General features: G+C 34.4%; 2 protein-coding genes across 5 annotated transcripts; both read left to right on the top strand.

The window, feature by feature from the left end:
• Positions 1–231: 231 nt before the first annotated feature.
• Chd1 (chromodomain-helicase-DNA-binding protein 1) lies at positions 232–17574 on the top strand. 3 transcript variants are annotated; one of them, XM_067352937.1, is made up of 23 exons: positions 232–2034; positions 4806–4915; positions 6206–6490; positions 7594–7785; positions 7872–8041; positions 8131–8294; positions 8386–8545; positions 8751–9063; positions 9140–9347; positions 9436–9716; positions 9828–10551; positions 10638–10883; positions 10988–11158; positions 11281–11404; positions 11475–11629; positions 11708–12072; positions 12245–12479; positions 12925–13053; positions 13134–13358; positions 13472–13801; positions 13890–14383; positions 14586–14705; positions 15084–17574. In XM_067352937.1, exons 1-23 carry the CDS (start codon positions 2029–2031, stop codon positions 15304–15306), a joined length of 5430 nt encoding a protein of 1809 aa, XP_067209038.1. In that variant the 5' UTR covers positions 232–2028; the 3' UTR covers positions 15307–17574. The 3 variants fall into 3 exon arrangements, with proteins under 3 accessions (XP_067209038.1, XP_067209039.1, XP_012220064.1); XM_012364641.2 differs by having other exon boundaries at positions 233–2034; positions 12943–13053; XM_067352938.1 differs by lacking the exon at positions 6206–6490.
• A 560-nt stretch (positions 17575–18134) lies between these two features.
• Positions 18135–22160, top strand: LOC105670893 (saccharopine dehydrogenase-like oxidoreductase). 2 transcript variants are annotated; one of them, XM_012364643.2, is made up of 8 exons: positions 18135–18336; positions 18868–19050; positions 19187–19359; positions 19439–19752; positions 20025–20171; positions 20241–20331; positions 20405–20667; positions 20784–22160. In XM_012364643.2, exons 2-8 carry the CDS (start codon positions 18879–18881, stop codon positions 20887–20889), a joined length of 1266 nt encoding a protein of 421 aa, XP_012220066.2. In that variant the 5' UTR covers positions 18135–18336; positions 18868–18878; the 3' UTR covers positions 20890–22160. The 2 variants fall into 2 exon arrangements, with proteins under 2 accessions (XP_012220066.2, XP_067209056.1); XM_067352955.1 differs by lacking the exon at positions 18135–18336 and adding an exon at positions 18394–18524.
• Positions 22161–22567: the final 407 nt, after the last annotated feature.

Here is a 22567-nt window from a genome sequence, read left to right as displayed (position 1 = left end):
TAATACCGTAATAATACATGCGCTATTGTTACATATATATATATATATATATATATATATATATATATATATATACTTAATTTTTTGGCACATGAGCATAAGGTTCGCCATTTCTGGAATAGTTCTTCTCTCCATTGCGCCTTTTGAAAAGTGCGCCAAATCTCGAAGAGAAACGAGAAACGAGATTCAAGATCGACCGGAAGCCGTGATGACGTAAATACTGCGGAACGTCGACCAACTCGTCCTTTTCCGGTGCGGCGTGTCACGGGCGTATAGGTAATATTTTTCGTCTTTCATTCTCATCATAATACGTTAGTTTCATCGACTGCGAGACAGTGTGCTGGCTTTCCATTGGAATGGGCGTAGTGCGTCGTTCAGTTGACGTCGTTTTTTCGACGTCGCGACACGGCAGTTAGTTGAAATCTGGGAGAAATAGCATCGATCGCAACGTCCTGCCCGATATCTAATGGAAAACCCGCTTGCTGTGCTCCATTTCTACAGTCTTCGCTCGTGTACTTTGCATGGCGACATCGTCTTTAGCCTTCTAGAATCCATTCATCCAGATGTCGATCCATTCCGTTTCGCCGACAATTGTGTGATTTTACCTGCTTAATGAGGAATGTGTGCTAGAATTAAGCGCGAGTTCCTGAGCCCTCGAAAAATTTGTTAAATCGTACGGTATGTATTTAACATTGTAACACGGGTCTCTTTTCATTCTCGTCGGGTTTTCGGCTCTGATCATTCTCGTCGGATTTTACTCTGTTCTGATCATTCTTGTCGAATTTTGCTCGTTTCTTATTTTCGTCGGATTTTATTCGTGTCTTCCACTATTGCGAAAATTGCAAAAAATTAAAGACGAACAATATGTTCTACTGCGACTCGATTATTTAGATGGCGAGATTATTTTACCGTAAATGCGATTAATTCTTCGCAACGATTGTTACGTAACCGTCTTCTTTATTTAATATTACAGTAATATATCTGTTCTTTAAAATCATTTGATGTGTTTGTTGTATTATAGAATCAACGTTGAATTTTCCTCGTTTCTATGCTAAAATTACAAAAAAAAATCAAAGCGTAGAATTATCGCATAATACGTATAAATAATTTAATAATAATGAGAAAATATTCTTCGAAGTGCCTATGACGTAATTGACTTCTATTTAAAGCGACTTTTTGTATTGTTAAAATTTTTTTTGGAACAGTTTTTACCTGAAATACATGAAAATTTAAAGAAAAATTTTCTGCAGTATCGAAGAATATTTTCAGACTGGCACCTGCGCCATTTTCTACCCGTTATTGCGCATATAAAGTACGCGAGGTAATCGAAAAAGCGACGCTACGCCAAGCATTCTGGGTAAAATCGCGTGGTTGCTCAAAATGGCTGTCCGACGAACGATTTCCGTTTTACTGTCCGTGTTCAATATCGATTCGTCCAACCGAGTAAAGTAGTAGTGCGCGAATCGGTAAATTAATGCAGAAAAAATTACATGACAATTTTTTTTTGGCAATTTTGCTCTTTCATCGCGGCATTATATTGCAATAGAGTTGCTAATGTGAGTCATATTTTATTAACAGTTTTTCCGGTATACATGGTACGCGCGCGCGCATATTGCTTTGGATTATGTAGCGCATGCGCCATCTTGTCTCCCTCTTCGACTTTTATCCAATCCTCGCTGCTGCATCGCAACATCTTTATGCTGCGGCAAGAGGAGATTGGTCGGGATCGAAGAGAACGAGATGGCGCATGTGTCGCATGACGAGACTTTGAACGGAAGGTGTGCGAGAAGTAGAGGGAGGGGGACGAAGAACCAGTCGAGATCATAAAATGGCGGTCTAGCTCTCAGGTCTGTGACCATACAGTACGCGATACTTGGATAATTTCTCACGATGTTGGATCCCCAACATCAATAGTGGTTCAATATCACAAATACGTGTACGCGCGACGCTGCTACGATTAAATTAGCGTGATTTTGCGCGGAGTGCTCGGGATACGCTGGGTCGTCGTTGCGACGCGTAGACGGAACCATGCAGGTGAGTGCAACTACGGGGCTATCCGAACTTGAGACGCGATTTTACCCGCATATCCGCGGTTTTTCGCGATGTTTTCCATCGTTGACGAGTCAACGATGCGCTTAACGTGCATTTATGCGAACGTGCGAATTGCGTGGTGCGGCCGTGGTTGTTTGGAATAGATGTAAATCGCATTGCCACATTTGTTTCGGCGGACTGATGTTCGACGAAAATATCGTAAAAATTCGTAAAAACCCTTGCAAATTTATCGCGAAGGGTTTCCACGTGTAGGGCGGGGTCTCGCAGACCTTCCGGGCTCAGGAACTTGTCCCTCCTTTTCCAGAATTTTCCACAACTTTACACACTTTTCCAGTCTCTCAATAACCTATAAGGTTTGTTTACATCGCGTCAACGTGACATTTTTCACAGAAAATATCATTGTAACATCCTGATTTTCGTCGCAAACGATTCCTCACACTTTCCTTCGGTCTGACGTCACGCTTATTCGAAAATCTAAAATGTACCCATTTTTGCAAATTAAGCTCGAATATTGTCGCGTATACTCATGTCTGGTGATCAGGAATGTGCTACGTAATTCTTACAACAAATGGCCACGATTTTGATGCATTTTTATCAGAGTAATGCCAGAAATTTTCTAGGCTTTTTTCCCTTTAAAAGTTCTTCATAGAAATTTCCATAGCAATTTTGCAATTTTGGTGTGTGACATACGTAATTGAATTTATCAAGGGGAATATAACCTTTGTTGTATTCTGTAAAATTGTGCACACCATTCAGAATCTTGTTAATCATGAATTTCTTTGGCATCTGTTACATGGTTAGGATTAAATTATGCCATGATTCCCATATGTACTCTTTACGATAACAAAACATGTGTCGAATATAAAATAAAACTGCATTGTATCATGATACATTTGATTCAACTTAACAACAAATTTGTCTTAATTTGTGTTGTGGGAATAATATTAGAAGCAAATAAAGACATTTTAATTATTAGTTTCTTTGAGACTGCATGTAATTTTTGAAATAGTAATGAGATTAGACAGAATGTGTTAAGAAAATTTGGGAAAAAATTTAATGCAATAGGGAGAGATAGAGTTTTTGTGTGTTTTCATTGTTATATGGATGTAAACTTTATCAGATTTTGCAGTAGTATTACATAAATGTAGTATCTCCATGATAACTTTGAAGCTTTATCATCTCCATGCTTACTTATATCTATACACTTTACTTTTCTTAATCGACAAAGTATACTTTTATACTGTTGTAATGCATTAATAATAGATTGAACGCGCACACATGTGCAATGAATAAATAATTGGTTTCTTCAATATTCGAGCTCAAATTCTCATACTAATCATATAATATTATAATATACATTATTATAAAATAATGTAATGTATTGTACGAGAATATAAATTTTATACTTTCATATTTTTAAGGACGATTGATGTGTGATGTCAATAGTGCTACAGTCTGCAGTATAGATTGTTTTAATGCTTAATTACAGTGTCTGGTGATGGGTTAAAAATGTAGTATGTATTGCTACCTTTTGTTAGCAGAAAGAGAGCAAAAAATTTGTACAATTTCTGTAAGTGTATGGGAATAATCTTTATAATACTGATTATAAATGAGAATTTTACTTTGTTCCTTATGTCATAGCTTCACACAGTATAGCTTCTTTGAATTAAAGTAGGATTAATGGAACATAAATTTTATGTTTAATATTAGGATTGATAAGAGTACAGCAATATTAGCAGGTATTAATGTACTTTTAATTTATTAGATGATTGTGAAATAGTACATATTAATTAAAGTATTTAACATAATATGAAGAATATTGATTCAAGACTAACTCATAATTGTGATTTGCTCATGGAATTCATTCAAAGTTTAAGATACAGATTAGCATGTAACTTACTATAATGAAATAGTGCCTAATATAGTGTAAGGTTATTAATTACATATATTTCTGTATGCATTTACATATCTTACTCCGCAATGGATAACTGAGATATGTAATCGTTGAAATATTTAATAAATATATAAACTACTTTAATGGCTATCTCTATTATTTATTTCTTAATGCGGAAATCTTTATCACACACCTATAAACTATAGAAATATGTATGTAAAATATTTCCAAATGGATTTCTTTCATGTGAATAACGTTAAAAACGAGCTCTGCGATATTTTTGCGATAAATGGATGTGAAATATGTACTTGAATTGGAGGTATTGCATCCGTATTCAATCTTTCAGATCTTCAAACATGAAGAAAAATAAGAGATTTTTATAGAATTTAATGTAAAAGACGCACTAAATGCTACTGTGCGTATAATTTTTTCTTAACGCATCTATTTAAGCTGCAATAATTCTATAATCACAAGTCAATTGCCATTATTCAACGAAGTTTCTTAGGAAACTGATGTTACTTACAAGAAGACAAAATGGCGTACAGCAGATTCACAAAATGGAGGATAGTGGTTTCAAGCTGATCACTTATACCGGCTAGCATTCTGCATTCGACCTGATTGAGGAAATAAAAAGACGCGCAAGAAAGTCCTGCTGCTTTCTTCGATTACGGATTTCCCTTGTTGCTCAATTATATCATAATTGTACCGTTCACTTAGAATAAAATCTGGTTTTAGATGAAAATTGTGTAGAGTATCGGTGTTACTGCGATTAGAAAACGTACTATTCCAAACAACACGGCTCGCGATATCTGTAGAGATAAAACTGAAATTATATTTAGCTGATGTGCTTGACTTGCAGAAAACAGAATCAGAATCCGGTAAGGAATCCGGATCCGATTCTGAAAATGAGAGTAAAAGCGATAGCTCTTCTTCCGGAAGCAACAGCGGCTCGGGATCGGGATCAGAAAGGTGGGTACAGGCAAAACTCGTCAATTCCCCTGAAAATCGTGAGACCTGATACACGAACTTGCATTAATATGATTATAATTTTCAAGCTCTACAACCGTATGAAATATTTAAGAATATTTTTATTTGTAAGTTTAAATGAGTTTAAAATTTTAAACATTTTGTATTTTTTTATAATCGCTTTCCAAATGCTTAATTTTATTTTTTAGAGAATAGATCTGTTATTTATGCTTTTTTCAATATTTATTAAGTTGATTGATTGTTACATCTTTAAGACAAGTATCAGTTTTAGCATAGCATGCATACGTACAGTATGTAATGTATCAATACATGACGGAGTATATAAGAGAAATTGAACTGAACACAAGTGCATATCAGGTTTTCTGATGTGTAAGGGTTTATTACGATTAGTGCCACTTATAATTGGCTACTTGTGTACTGCTACAGCTTCTTATAGCACTAACAATGTCTTAACAATTTTGCTAACTATATATATATTTATTCTATTTTGGGTTTTTGTGAGCACAATCCCTTTTCTTATTTTACATTTTATTTATGTCATAACATTTTGCTTCCATGTACTCAAAGATCATCTTTGCAGTGCTAATTAAACTGTAATATCATTCTCTCACAGTCATTTAGTCAATATTCTCAATTCATATCGAGTTATCAATATGATATAAATCTCAATATGTGAAATGATAGAATATTTTAAGAATTGTTATGTTTACATCAATTGGCATCTTGAAATATACATGAAATTATTATGATGTATAGTTTACTCCTATTCTGATTTTTTTATTTAAATTTTTATTTTGGTATATGATTTGAATATTACGTTAACAGACATAGTGCACAATATTTTCTTTTATTTTCTTATAATTGCGTAATTAATTTTATATGTGTAGATATTATTTTATATTACAAATGTTATGTCACATTTTTATCTTTCTATTTTGCGTACAAAGAAATATATATTAAAAATCAAATTATTTAAAATTAATATATGTTTAGTACTTGTCGCATGTAAAGAAAAATAAAAGTTCAAGTTTGAATTAGAATCTTCAATTATATATATTTAATATATATAATTATATAATATATATATATTTACTGAAATATGTATGAATAGCGAGTAAACTTAAAAAAATTTATATTTAATAATTTTATATCTAAAGTCTTATTATGACTACAATATATTAGCAATTATTTTGAATAAGTATATTTCGAGATGTGCTATGTATCACTCGTACATAATTAGTGAAATAAAACATTCCCTGGCTGCTAACGCAGTGACTCCAGCTCCTCGAGCGGTTCCGGTTCCGGATCAGGCTCTGATTCTGAAAAGTCAGAGAAGTCAGACGCACCTGCTGCACAGAATGATAGTTTCCAGAGCAAAAGCTCGAATCACAGCACAGAAACAAAGCTTAGAGTTAAGCATGAGCCTACTCGCGAGTGGGACGAGAATCCTGACATATACGGCATCAGGAGATCCGGGCGTTCTAGGAAGGAGCCTGAGAGACTCGCCACGAATCGCGAGAGCGACAGCGATAGTCGCAAGAAATTTAAGAAGAAAGGGTAAGTAGGCCGGAAGTATGATATCGGCTTGGTGATAATTGATTGTAACTTGACTCAACGAGCTTGCTACAATGAAGATCACGGATATATGAAATTACCGGTTATTTGGGCTACTGAACCGCACAAAGTGTTAAATCGTTGATTCAGAGATAACAATAATTGCCACCAGCCGATGTAGGATATAACGGGTACAATTTACTTGTGCCTTGAACTTTGGCTTTATCACTCACGTTACGTAAATAACATATTTTGTTACGATATCTCACTTTCGTTGGTTATTCCATCAAAGTATCTCAATATATATGTTTCATGTACGTGGGAGGACGATCTTGATTGATGGGCTTTTAGCTGTTTCTGTCAAGTGTATCTGTTTACACTCTTATCATTGAATTCACACGTCAATAATATACGCATATAAATTCAAAAATACTATGACGGCATTTCTTATCAGTGTTATATAATGGATTTAGTTCTCTGATAATGTATGAAGTGTGGGTCAATGAATTTATTACACACTTTTAACATCGATTATATAGCAAAATATTTTTATTTCACTTCGACGTTTTATTAATTTTTATTTCTTGTGTGTGTTATTTGTGCTACATTGCTACGCATATTTTTAATTACATAAGCATTTATAAGTGTCTATGTTTTATCTTTGTTTGCATTAATCGGATTTCACTTTGATTTTACACGTGACTGCTTCTTATACTTTCTAGTTTATTTCACAACATGTTTTTACACTTTAGTATCTCATTAAAACTTAATCTATACGACATTTTTCTTAAGCATCTTTTTTTCTTATAAATTATAATTTTAAGTAATTGAAGCGGTAAGAAATAATAATTATGCTTCAATTTTATTTTCTATTTAATTTTTTATATGATTATAATATTTTTCATATTGTCATGATATTGTCATTCTTTTTTTCTATATTGTATTTTTTTGTATATTTTGTAAACATTAATGTGTACAATTTTTTTTATTATATAAAAAAAGAAAGAAGTTTCTAAAATCTATATTAGATAAACTATTAGTATTCACTCGAATTAAATTTATATATTCGACACGGTTTTATATTTACGAGATATTCTATCTTTTAGTTCACACAATTCGTGGAATTCAGAGAGTTCAGATTCAGAATCTGAAGAAACTGAAAATCGAAAGTCTCCACCTACTAAATCTCAGAACAGACGTGCGGCGCAGAAGACGAAAGAGAAAGCTAGAGCGATACGGAAGAAACGTATCTCTGAATCTTCTGAAAATTCTTCCTTTGATAGCGATGACAATAGGAGGTATGTGTTCGGAAAAGTTGTGTAAGAGAAACAGAAAATGCATAAGAGTATATAAGCAAATCCTGAGATTTAAATTTAATTATTAGGCAAGTCACCAGACGAACAGGCACAACAGTTAGCTATAAAGAGGAAAGTGAAGAAGGTACCGATAGCGATGATTTGGTTGAGGTTGAAGAATCGAATGCTCCGTCCGCAGAACCCGATAATGCGGAAAGTATTGAACAAGTTTTGGGGCAAAGAGTGGGCAAGAAAGGAGGTTGGTTTATTTAATGAGTTGTTACAACGTTGTTAAACAAGACGTCGACTAGAGAATCGTAAATATATCTTTCATGTAATTATTTCTAGTTACCGGCAACATAACGACAATCTATGCTGTCGAGGAAAATGGCGATCCTAATCCAGCGGATTTAAGTAATTTAGAAACTGAATTACAGTATTGGATAAAGTGGAAAGGCTGGTCTCACATACATAACACGTGGGAGTCGGAAGAGTCTTTGAAAACGCAGAAGGTGTTGTATTATTAGTATTTTTTGTAGACTTCGTTAATCTTCAATAACTTCAGAAAATGTAGTACAAATACAAGTCTTGTATATTTATTAGGTGAAAGGAATGAAAAAGTTAGAAAATTTTATTAAACGTGAGCGCAAAAGGGAGCAGGCGAGAGAATACGCTGAGCCGGAGGATATAGATTTCCTAGAGAGTCAACTGGAACTTACGCAAGAGCTTTTGAAAAGTTACAACAATGTCGAGAGGATTATTGGTATGGCATTTCGATATGTATGATTGACATCTTTATTTTTTAAACAGCAATGTTTTACCGCGATTATAAATATAAATCTATAAACTGTTCACATACAAGAATTACAACAAGAATTTCCCAGTAATCTGCAAATTTTTACGATAATAATTTTCTTTATTATAATCTGTTTTATAATTTGTAACAATGTGTTATATGTTTTTCTTAGCTGATTTTAAGAAACCAGATTCAGAGCATCCCGATTACTTCAGTAAATGGGAGAATCTGTCATACGCTGAGGCCACATGGGAAGATGGAGCTTTAATAGAGAAAAAATGGCCGGAGAAGATAAAGGAATTTCGTGATAGGGAGGATTCCAAGAGGACACCGAGCAAACATTGCAAAGTCCTTAAATCTAGACCCAAGTTCCATCAATTAAAAGCGCAACCAACTTACATGGGCTTGGAAAAAGAATTAATATTGAGAGATTATCAAATGGACGGGCTCAATTGGATGATCCATTCCTGGTGCAAGGAAAATAGGTATGTAATAAGGAACAGTTTTGGACACCTAATATTTATTTAACTTGTTTTAATCAATTATGTATGTTTCTTGCAGTGTTATATTAGCCGACGAGATGGGTCTCGGCAAAACGATCCAAACGATATGCTTCCTTTACTATCTATTTCACGCGCAACAACTTCACGGGCCATTTTTATTAGTAGTTCCTCTGTCGACAATGACTTCCTGGCAAAGAGAGCTATCTCTGTGGGGTCCTGAAATGAACGTCGTCACGTACTTAGGCGACGTCAGCTCCCGTAATATTGTACGTATTGTTTTGTGCCACTTTTGACATATTAATCCTCTTCTAAATCACTCTAAATTACGTAAATTTTTTTTATATATATTTTTAGATTAGAGAATATGAATGGTGCTACCGAGATTCGAAAAGACTAAAGTTTAACGCTATACTTACAACGTATGAGATAGTACTTAAAGACAAAGCATTTCTGGGTGCCTTAAATTGGGCAGTGCTGCTAGTGGACGAAGCTCACCGACTGAAAAATGATGATTCCCTTCTGTACAAAGCGCTTACCGAGTTTCACACCAATCATCGTTTGTTAATTACTGGTACCCCATTGCAAAACAGCTTGAAGGAGCTGTGGGCCTTATTGCACTTCATTATGCCTACGAAGTAAGTTTTTATTTATTTTTCACTTTTTATAAAACGTCCGTAAAAATATAAGTAGTTCCTTTTATATCCTATTTCTTTGTGCTTACACTTTCTGTGTTGTTTTGCACGTAGATTTGCCTCGTGGGAAGAATTCGAGAAGGAACATGACAATGCTGCGCAGAAAGGATACTCCAAGCTGCACAAGCAATTGGAACCGTTTATCCTGCGCAGAGTCAAAAAGGACGTCGAGAAATCCCTGCCCGCCAAAGTCGAGCAAATCCTGCGAGTAGAGATGACGTCCTTGCAGAAGCAGTACTACAAGTGGATATTAACCAAAAATTTCGAAGCGTTGCGAAAAGGCGTGAAGGGATCCACCATATCGTTTCTGAACATCGTGATCGAGTTGAAGAAATGCTGCAACCACGCTTTCCTCACGAAACCCATCGAGGCCGAGGAAAGGAGCAACGAGGATTATCTACAGCAAATAATTCGCGGTTCCGGCAAATTGGTGCTCCTGGATAAATTACTGGTCAGACTACGTGACACCGGGCATCGAGTATTGATATTCAGCCAAATGGTCCGGATGTTGGACATACTCGGCGAATACCTGCAAAAGAGGCACTTCCCGTTCCAAAGATTAGACGGAAGCATAAAGGGAGAGCTGAGGAAACAGGCGTTGGACCATTTCAACGCCGAAGGATCGCAGGACTTTTGCTTCCTGCTGTCGACGCGAGCCGGCGGGCTCGGCATTAATCTTGCCACCGCGGACACTGTGATAATTTTCGATTCGGACTGGAATCCGCAAAATGATTTGCAAGCTCAAGCCAGGGCGCACCGAATAGGACAGAAGAATAAGGTACGCCCTTGGCTCAATCCTGTATAAATTCCCGATTAAAAACTTTAATCTTGTAAATTTACATCGCGCTTTTTATGTGTACATAGGTCAATATCTACCGACTGGTTACGAAAAAATCGGTCGAGGAAGAGATCGTGGAACGCGCAAAGCAGAAAATGGTCCTGGACCACTTGGTGATACAGCGAATGGACACAACTGGGCGGACAGTATTAGATAAGAAAAACGCGGGGACCAATAGTAATCCGTTTAACAAGGAGGATTTGACTGCTATTTTGAAATTCGGCGCGGAAGATCTATTTAAAGACGAAGAAGGCGGAGACGAGGAACCGCCTGTGAGTATAACGACACATCTTGTTGAGAGACCATTTAATTAGGAACAGCAAACATTAATTTATTAATGAACTTATAATGAAAACATGTGTCTTTGTGAAATTAGTGTGATATTGACGAGATACTTCGAAGAGCTGAAACAAGAGACGAAGCACCAACGACGGTGGGAGATGAACTGTTGTCCGCATTTAAAGTCGCCAGTTTTAAAACTGCCTTTGACGAAGACCTGGAGTCCACTAATCAACCAAATGACAACGACGATGAAAGCAAAGACTGGGTGAATATCTTAACTTTTTTTGCATAATCGTCTTAAATGGTTCATCAAGTATGCTATTGTGAGATTAATTACAAATTTTCTTGTATGTAAAAAATTGTAATTTTTGCTTAACATTTATTCAGGCGGAAATCATTCCGGAGAACTTCCGAAAGAAAGTGGAAGAAGAAGAGAAGTCGAAGGAAATGGAGGATCTCTATCTACCGCCGCGTAGCCGGAAAACTCTTCAGCAAATTAATCAGAGCGACGGTATGTATTTTGACGGACACCTGCCATCATTTTTTCTTGAATGCGTAATGTAAATGTGAATCCTGTTTAGGAAAAAGCAAAAAGCGTAGAAGAACGCAGGATGACAGCGACGAGGGTGAAGATTCGGGAAGCGAGGCGGAAGGCAGTGACGACGAAAGGCCCAAGAAGAGAGGTAGACCAAGAGTCACGCCACGCGAGAACATCAAGAGTTTCACAGACATGGAGGTGTGTAAACGAATATCACTTTGCACTTAAAATCGTTTATTTTCTCATTTTTTTTAACGATAATATTTTCTTTCGCAGATCCGAAGGTTTATCAAGAGTTACAAGAAGTTCCCGGCGCCTTGGAAACGATTGGACGATATCGCGACCGATGCGGACTTGCAGGAGAAGCCAATGTCAGAATTGCGTTTCCTGGTCGAACAGCTGAAGTCTCGATGTGACGCAAGCTTGGTGGAGTTCGAGAATATCGCGAAGGAGAATAATAAAACCACCGAGAAGGAAGGCAAGGGTCCCGGTCGCAAGAGAGGACGGGGACCCACTTTTAAGATAGGCGGAGTCATGGTAAACGCGAAGTCCTTTTCAGCCGCAGTTAAGGAACTCGAGCCTTTGGATCAAGCTTTGCCATCCGATCCTGAGCAACGCGCCAATTGGCATCTTGACATTAAGTGAGTAAATTCAATTTTTCGTTTACATTTCTATCGAGTCTTTTTTACATTTAGTGTTATTTTTCTTAAATTAACTTCCTGCTGCATTCTGTTCACAAAATATCGACTTAATTAAGACACAGCAATAAATTGAAACAAAGCGTTGGAATTACAACTGTAATTTATGCTTTAGGTTGAAACCGGCGAATTTCGAGTGCGAATGGACTTCCGTGGATGATTCCAGATTGTTAAAAGGCATATATCAGCATGGCATGGGTTCGTGGGAAGCGATAAAAATGGATGCTAGTTTGGAACTAGGAGATAAGATTTTTCCCAACGGTAGTAAAGTGCAACTTAAACGTGTGAACGCACGCGCGGAATATCTTCTGAAGATTTTGAAGAAACAGATCGATCTTAAGTTGGGAGTGGTAAGATTATTTTACAGTGTGTCGTATTAACAGATACATTTTCACCGGTTCCCTTTTTGTCTCAACAGGATTATGTCTCTCCCCTACCATTAGAAACCGAATGCAAGGTAATATCCAGATCCTTCCCATCCATTCATCACTTCCCATACCTTGACAAAACAATCGTAACGTACGAAAGTGTTGTGGACTGTAAACTGTAATATTAATACACTGGTGGAACGTGAAAAGAACCATTTGGACGGAATTTAGCTTTGAGTATCGTAATATTATATGAAAAGAGTCGAGAAAAGACGATGTAAGTTGTTGGAATTTTTGACCATGCACAATGAAAATTGCATCATTGCCGTTGATAGTTGCGTTCACAGTATATATAATTTCTGTTTGACCTTCCATCAGTGTGTGTATTTCTATGTAACTTGTATTCTTGCTAAACTTGTATCTGTAGATTAATCAATTATTGCAGACACGATTGAGAAAGCCGAGAAAGCCCAAGGAAGCGATTACTAAAGAGATTGTAGAAGATAATGACAGTTCCGGTGATGAAAATAAGAAATCAAAATCGAAGGCTGATAAAGTGAGTCTCAGACGAGCCTTTTATATTTCATAAATTTAATTATTCTATAATTTTTGTAAAATGTGTTTCGCAATCTGCAGTCTGCGATGAAGAAAGAGGAAGAGACTGCTGCAAAGGAGATCAAGGAAGAAGCCGATGACCTGTCCGATGAAAAGAAGAAGGATAAGAAAGTTAAAAAAGAAAAGAAAGAGAATAAGAAGGCGAAGAAAAACAAGCAAGCCGCGGGTCCCATGCACTTCACTGCAAATAATGAACCAAGGGCTTTGGACGTACTAGGCGAATTGGAGCCTAAAATATTCGACGAGGTTAATATAATTTTTTAATACATTTTGATATTTTATCTACTAAACGGTATAAAATACGTAATAAGCAAAACTGAAGAAAAACTTTCATAATATCGTATTATTTTGTCATACAGTGTAAGGAGAAGATGCGGCCAGTAAAGAAGGCATTGAAAGCCTTGGACAAACCGGATATGTCTTTGAGCGAGGAAGAGCGAGTCGCTCGTGCGCGTCGATGCCTCTTTCAAATTGGAAATCACGTTCAAACATGCCTTGAAGAATATAAAGAGCGCGATCAAATCGAAGAATGGAAAAGTCATCTTTGGGATTTTGCCTCGAAATTCACAAATTTCAAGGCAAAAAAGCTTTATAGAATGTACAAGAATTTAATGAAACAGAGTGGCGACAGCAATGGCGGTTCCACATCCAGCCCTGACAAAAAGGAAGATGCTTCCAACGCTGTGAAGGTAGCATTACATTTTTTTTTATTTATAGAATTAAAAAAATATTTAATTCATACAGTAAATCTTAATTTTATTTTGTTTCACTTGGCAGAAACACAGTGAAAAATCATCCTACGATAAACATATCGACAAGCAACAGACATCGGATAGCGTTAATAAGGACAGGAAGCGTAAAGTCGATGATATCGAGGAGAACTCGAATAGCAGTATACAAAGTAAGAAACATCTCTCGAGTATTTCTGCTGTCAGCAGCAATCTCAGCAGCACGTCCGCGGTTACTATCGGTGCTATTACGATTACTCCTATAACGTCAAATTCCACCTCGAGTGCCACTAACAGCATAGACGTGTCGCGACATAAAGAGCAAAAAGAGTCGAAGCACAAAGATATGAAAAGGGATAGAGAGCGCGATAGAGATAGGGATAGAGACAGGGACAGAGGACACGACAGGGGTATGGATAGAATAAGCGGAGGAAAGGACGATAGGATTAGGAGAGACGGCGGAGGATACAACATGGGGCATTATAGCGGCAGCAGGGAGGACGATCACTGGTTGTCAAGAGATGGAAGGGACATGAGAGACAGGTAAGCTCATATATTTTGTTTCACTACATACAAATATATCTGAATGTTACAAATTTCGTCGTTATTTCTATTGTTTGCTGCTTGTGCAATCTATTTGACGACATTGTGTTGAAGTTATGATTTTGCACATGTTTCTTAACATTGCATATACGAATTTGAACGCTGTCATCTTCACAACTGTCACAATTTCTTTTTCCAATAGATTCAGCGATCACAAACGCGACCGCTTCGATCCTTACAGCCGAATGTCCGGCAGTTATCACAGAGATAGAGACAGAGACAGAGATCGAGATCGTGGTATGCATATGAATGATAAGAGAAGGTGAGTAGCGACGGTCTCATTTATCATCTACGAGTCAAATTGACCTATTTTAAATTGATAAAATTTAGATATCTAAAATATACATATATCCGATTTAAAATTTCCATCTTCTGTATAAGATAGAATTTTATTTCACTTCAGCTTTCAGCGAAGAAGGGGACTTGGTTTACAATAATTGTCTTGTCTCATTCCATTTTCTATATATAGTTTTTTTAATAATTATAATCTTTATGTAGCTTTTTAAAAATCATTGAATTTTATACATGACTTTTTCGTGTTTATTAAATCTTACATAAGTAATTATTAAATCTTATATGTGATTTTTAGAAATTTAAACTTTTCAGTGATTATTATATCGAAATCCTTATGGCTTTCTAGTGACTATTATCGGTACTCGACGGTGGGACCATCCAATTACGGATACGGACCAGGCTACGGTAGTAGCAGCGGCGGCGGTGGTTATCCTTCCGTGGATATCGCTCCAGGTCACTTCAGAGGTCGAGGTTATCCAGGAGACGGTTACTCCAACGATTGGCGGCCGAGCAAGGATTACAGGCGGGACTACGATAGAAGACCACCGCCACCAAACGCTAACTCCTAGTGGATCGTTTTTCCTCGGATGTGACACGGTCACACAGATAGATAACAGGAGAAACGTCTTGTACATAGTTTTTATCGCGAGTGAGAGCGTTTGTGATAGCGCTAGCTGTGCGTCTCTAAGATAAATTACAATGTGGAAAAACCTAACCTAACTTGTCTAAATTGTGCCGAATTCTATTTGCAATCACATATGAATTTTACGAATAACATCCCTTTTTGTTGATAAAATCGTTCCGTCTCGCCATATTTGAATTCGATTTTATCATAATGTAATTTGATTCATATTTATTTAACGGCAATGTGTAACTTTATAAATATGTACGGTTTTTAATGTCGCGTGGATGTGGTTCAATTGACGTCTCCGAATTGTTTAAACACTTTCGCTCCGCAAAACGGTCTATGCCGTTATCTTTAGCATCGTTGTCGACTCTATATAAATCGGTGTTTAAAAAAAAATCTTGATACTTGTTAGAGTTGTGTGTAACTACCTCTTGGAGTAAACTGTTGAAAGCGAAAACGTCGCATATCGTTGCTAGAATCCTTCAGAATCCTATCAAAATGGAGTATTCGTCAATTGTGACGTCGATTGTGCCGTATCCTCATACTTTTCGTTGTGTAACGAAAGTAAATTGCTTCCGCGCTATGCGCCATCTTGCATTTTCGATACTTATACACGTGTATATTTTGTTTAGATAGCTCGCGCACATAATTGCCTCGAATTCTCGACGATAATATTTACATGATCATACCTGTGTTATTTGAGAATTACCTGAGAGAGTTCACAAATTATCCATACTAACAGAATACCGGTCTGAACGCAGTAGACATGGACATGTTGCGTTATAGCACAGTGTCCGTGAAATTGTACAAAATGTGTATTAATGTTGTCGCATAAATTTTCTATAAAAAAAAGAAGGAAAAAACATTGAGACGTGAAAGAAATATCATGTTCCAGAGATGCAAGTATATAGAACTGTCCGACCGAAATCAGCAATGTGTGCTTGATCGATTATATTTGCTAATAAAATTTCGGCAGCAGAAATGATTGACAATTATATTCAGTAATCATAAAACTATATGCAAATCAAAGAAAAAGTACGAGACCGCATCTTTTTTTTTTTTTCATAGTCTTCTGACATTTGTGATTTAAAGAGAATGAAAATAGGTACGAATATACTATTTTTGCGTTCATTATTTTACGGTACCATAGTTTTGTATCGTAAAATTTACAATGTGACATACTTGTAAATATTAGCGTGTAAGATCGACAATTATACTCCGTTCGTATCGAACTGTTGGATCACCGATATGGCATTGCGCTTTCTTTATTTAACATAGAGTACGGTAGGAGGTTTGCTACCTCAACTTGTTTCAATCTAAAGGAATAAGCAAATGAAAGGATAAAAAGGGGGAGGGATTTTAGATTATCTGTAATCGAGAAACTCTTTCGAAGGAATATTAATATTTTTTAATCGAAAGAATTTCAGTAATTTGGACCGATTAATCGTAGATGTTATTAATCACTTTATTCCAATTAATAATGAACATTTTTATATTCTTAATAAAAAAATATGAAAGTTTATGAAAGAGCTCTCGTCGTAATTATCATTCTTATTCTCAAGAAGGAAGAGTGACATTAACTTGTGATTATGTCAACTGCTGATTTTTCATAATATTGAAAATGTACGTTATTTTACTCAATTCGAAATTGCATGTAAACTGCATGTATAAAGTAAATCGTTTTATATATATTTTACGCCTGTCAAACCGATTTTTGCAATCTTCATGTGCATTTGTGTAAATAGTAGCATATATTGCATGAATAAGTGAAACAATGTTCGCAGATTCAAAGAATAAGCACTAATTCATATATTTTGCGTTTTTGAATAATTTCGCTCGAGAATAGAAAGACGCTAAAAATCGAATCGTAATAGAACTCTGTTAGCTTAGAGATTTTTATTTGCGAGATACATCTATAAAAAAAAAGCTGTTTTATAATTTATTACTGATGAGTATCTATTATAAGAAACAGCGACTACAATATCAGTTATAAAATGAAAGAAGAGTTGAAAGGGGAAGACATGCTGTAAATATTCAACCGGAGAACAAAATAAATAATATAGCGAAATAGTTTAATATCGTGCATATATTAGGTACACGTAAAACAACATATTACATTATGTAAAGCGATTATGATAACGTATTTTATCTATATTGTAGATTATTTAGCGTTTCTGAAAATATATCTGCAGAAAAGTTTTTCATGGTAGTTTTGTGCGTCATTTGTACCATAAAAGCTATCATTATTATCCTTCATAATTTTATAATTTGAATTAAATTCAGCCTGATTTTTATTTGCATTAATGACAATCTTAATGATTAAACTTCTCTTAAATAATTTTTATAATTTGTTTTTACACATCCATTTTATTTTAAACTACATTTTTTATTATGAGTATCTTGATTGTCATAAACATTTTTTCTGTTTAAAAGCAGACTGAAGTAAAATTTCTGTTATATATTGTAAGAGTGTTCTAGAATCGGATATATATGCTTCTTAAAACTATTTTATTATTTTTAAAATTTGTCAAATAATGCGCTAAAATATTTTTATTTAAATATTCTAAAGAATATATTTCTAGACCAAATATAAAACATTTTGCAACAAAGTGGAGCTTGCATAATATATCGCATTTAAGGAATCAGTAATTCTACTGAAACGCAGAAACAGAGCTAGCAATGTAATGTATACATTGCTAGAAATAGACACGCCCCTCTCCAGCATGAGATTTCCAGCAGCGTTGGTATCGTTGGCATATAATGATGCCATTTTTGTCGACAATCGACGCTAGTCGATATAGTCATCGATACTCAATGTCTGTCGATGCATAATTGAGGCGTTTCACGTGTGCTGTGTATGTGGCTGTTTCCGTGGATATCGTGCTGCGTAATAACTTTTTTCGAAGCAGGAAGGATTTACGGCTGATAGCTCGCTGTAATCGGACGGACTGGTTGAGTTTATTTAAATTCAGTAAGTATGTTTCTAACGAGGTATAACGCTTATATATTTTCATATTTACTTATATCCAAATTGTCGGCATTGTGGGACAAGTGACGTATTACCACGAATTACTATCAATTATTTGACAGCGATCGTCGAGAACCGACGAAGAACAAATTACCGCAGAGTGCAAAGTTCTTGACGAAGTCCGACAGAAAGTAAAATCCAATTTGTAGTAATTATAATTTATAATTTTCCATTGTATATAGCATTACATTATACGAATTATGAGAATATAGAATAATTTGGTTGTTAATTCTGATCTCTTAATTTATTTGTAACATATTATATTGAATACTAATTTGATTTTTCAATTGTCATTGTCATTGATGAATCATCTAATACAGACATATTAATAGATATTGTTTAAATGTTTTATAAGATTTTATATTAGTAAAGGATTCCTCTTTTTCTTTCTTAAAAAAAAATTAAAAAGTTATAAGAAAATTTATTTATAATCTATTTGATAACAGTTTTATTACAATAACTATTTAATTACAGATTACTGCAAAATGGCAAACAATCGTTTGGATATAGTGGTATTTGGTGCCACTGGATATACAGGAAAATATGCAGTAAAGGCAACAGAACGTTTCTGCAAGGAGCATAATATGAAGTTTGGCATTGCTGGTCGCAGGAAGGAAGCTTTAGAAACTATTATTAAGGAACTTAAAACAGATATTGGTAATATAAAGTTTGTTCTAATTTTCTCCATTTTAACTTAATATATTTACGATTTTGAAACAATTATTCCGTGAAACAGTAAACTATTTCATGTATTATTAGTGGATACTTTTATATTATGCATATAACTTTTTAGAGGTGCCTATTATTCTGGCTGATGTAAAAGATGAGGAATCTCTCAAGAAAATGACGGAACAAGCGAAGGTAATTGTCAATTGTTGTGGTCCGTACAGATTTTATGGAGAACCAGTCGTTAAAGCGTGCATCGCTACTGGTACACATCAAGTCGATGTCACTGGTGAACCACAGGTAATTAATTACGAATAGCTACGGAACAATTATTATGTTGACCAATCAGTTATACTCTGACATTTTCGTTACCTTACAGTATATGGACACGATACGATTGGAATATCACAAAGCAGCGCAAGAGGCTGGTGTTTACATAGTGAGTGCTTGTGGGTTTGATAGCATTCCTGCTGATTTGGGAATCATTTTTGCACAACAGAATTTTGAAGGAGAGATCAACAGTATTGAAACATACTTAAGTTTCAAAGGAAGCAAAGACGGAGGACCCGGCCTGAATTATGGAACTTGGGAGTCCGCGGTGTACGGTGTGGCTCATTCGAGCGAATTACGAACATTGCGTTCGAAATTGTATCCTACCAAACTTCCTGAATTCAGACCAAAATTGAAATCAAGGTATATATTTTTTACACACAATTATTTATACTTATTTATCAATTCCATAATAATTTATCAATTTTGTGTATATATTAAATATTTAATATTTGAAAATTATGCAAGCAGTATGCAAGTAGACAAAGATATGCAGTGCAGTAAAAATTACACTAATAATAATTTTTTATTTTTTTTTATTGCAAGAATAATTTATAAAAATATAAAGATAACGATTGTATTATGAGATAAACAGTTGGGCTATTATCATATATGCTACATTTTTTCCACTGCAGGGGTTTAATGCATCAAAGTGATGTATCTGAAGGATATTCAATGCCATTTTTGGGCTCCGATCGTTCCGTCGCTCTTCATACACAGCGATTCTTGTATGAGAAATACAAAGAGAGACCTGCGCAGGTTCAGACCTATATCACATTTCAGTTAGTATATCAATAGCAATGTGGTAATTGTATGAAAAATAATTTTTATTAACATGTGCTTATCACTAGGTCTTTATTTACTTTGGTGAGCTTGATCTTCGTTGGTGCAATCTTTGGACTCATGACCCGTACAACTTGGGGCATTAATTTACTTCTGAAAGTATGCGTGAAAATACTTGTTAAAATTACGTTTCTCTGAGACGAGATAAAATAATCAAATATGGTATTTGCAGTATCCAGCTATATTTTCGGGCGGTTACGTGACCTTTGAAGATCCGAAGCCGGAGAAGATGGAAAAGACACGCTTCTCCATGACGTTTAAAGCTCTCGGCTGGTCCGAAAAAGTGGCTGAACCTACTGATAAACATACAGATCCGCCTAATAAAAAATTAATTACCAAAGTTAGCGCTGTTAATCCTGCATATGGTATGACTACCATTGCATTGGTGTTATCGGCAATTACAATCCTTAAGGAAGCTGACAAAATGCCTGACAAGTAAGTAATTTATCAGCTATCTCTGCCTAATGCAACTTTCTGTAATAAATAATTAAAAAATAACTATTTTTACGTATTTATTCTTGGCTTTATTCTTTTATGTTATATTTTTATAGCGGCGGAGTACTTTCTCCTGGCGCTGCATTCGCTAAGACGTCTTTGATCGAGCAGTTGAATAAAAATGATGTTAAATTCGAGGTAATATCGTCGAGCGACGCATAAATGCATTAAGATTCCATGTTTTTATTGAACATTTCTTACATAGAGGTTTGTAACTGACATATTTTATAATATGTTTAATTTTGATAGTTATTTTTAGTTGGTTTTGGAGCAAATGTTTTATATATATTTAATAATGAAGGGAAAACTTTATAAAACATGTCTAAATATTTATGATAAACTAAACAGTAATTCATAACTGGGTTATGATAACTTCATAATAAATAAAAGCATCGTGGATATGTGATTTAGTTTATAATGTTAAATCAAAAGAATCAAAAATTAATTGTACTAGTTTATCTTGAAACAGAAAGTCAAATAATTTTTTAAGTAATTCTCTATAATGAGATTAAAGTAAGAATTAAAATTTATAATTGAAAATTTAATGTTATTTACTTAAATCTTAATTATTTTATGATCATATTTTTGAGTTGTTTCTTTTTAAAGCATTAAGATATTGCTTTACATCTTCTACCAAAGTTATATCACTAAATTTGTTTGTGTTAATTAATATAATAACTATTTCGCATATTAACTTTTTTTTTAGTAATTAAACACTATAAGTAAATATTATACATGTCACAGCAGATGTCAATCTACACGTGACACACAATTAGGTCCTACGCACAATAGAGAAAATATTAGGAATAAGAATAAAGATTAAATATTAGAAGTAGGAAATTGATATTATTTTATTTCAAAACAAGAAAATGAAATGGATTAATTAATCCATTCCGTTCTCTTGTTTGAAGTAAAATAATTCCAAAAATTGTTCTTTCTAATATTTAATATTTATCCTTCTATTCCTAATATTTTCTTTATTGTGCGTAGGGTTTTAGAAACGATATCAGAATATTTAATATTAAATTTGACAAAAAATGCTGACTGTTAAATTACTTAATGCTTACTGTTAAATTACTTAATGTTACAAATTAAGAAAAAGATAATGCAATTTGTTGAAAATTATATACAAAATATAATGTATGTTTTTTTTAAATTATATTTGTCTTTTTATAATCTGAAAAGTTATTATTTTATACATAGTTTTATACATTCTAAATTAACATTAGTTTCTGATAATTAAAATAATTAGTTTTTGATCTAATTAACTAATAATTAGTTTTAGATCTAATTAACTTTTTGATTCTAATTAACTTATTAATATAATTTTTTTATTATTACTGAAATAAATTGTGCCTTTATATAATTTTGATATATTATTATAGAATTATAAAATGTATATTTATACCTATGAGAATAAATGTTTAAAATGATTCCATCTTTTGAAATGATTAATCTTTTTTAGCATTTGTACGACGACAAATGTTAATTCGTTCTATTTTTTTCAATATTTTTTTCAATATTCTGAATTCTTCTAATATCGAGAACCTTTAAACTTGCAACTTACAATTAGATCAACTTGATTTACTACTTGCCGAAAAATATTGTTCTGATGAGTTTTCAAAGGTAATTCAATAATAAATAAATACTCGTATATTTGTAAAAGCAAAGTTTTTTTTAGCAGAGATTCCGCAAATATTAGTTTCAGATTTTCGAAAATATAGATTTAGACGTGTGACCTTTATAGATTTTTTGTTTTCAAATTTTAGAAACTATACTTTCTCTACATTTAAAAACTTAAAGATTGCAAACTCCAATGAGCGATGACCCGCATGAAATC

Source organism: Linepithema humile, chromosome 4 (assembly GCF_040581485.1).
Source record: "Linepithema humile isolate Giens D197 chromosome 4, Lhum_UNIL_v1.0, whole genome shotgun sequence".
NCBI lineage: Eukaryota > Metazoa > Arthropoda > Insecta > Hymenoptera > Formicidae > Linepithema > Linepithema humile.
The sequence above is the reverse complement of the archived record's forward strand: the minus strand, read 5'-3'. Positions and strand labels throughout refer to the sequence as shown.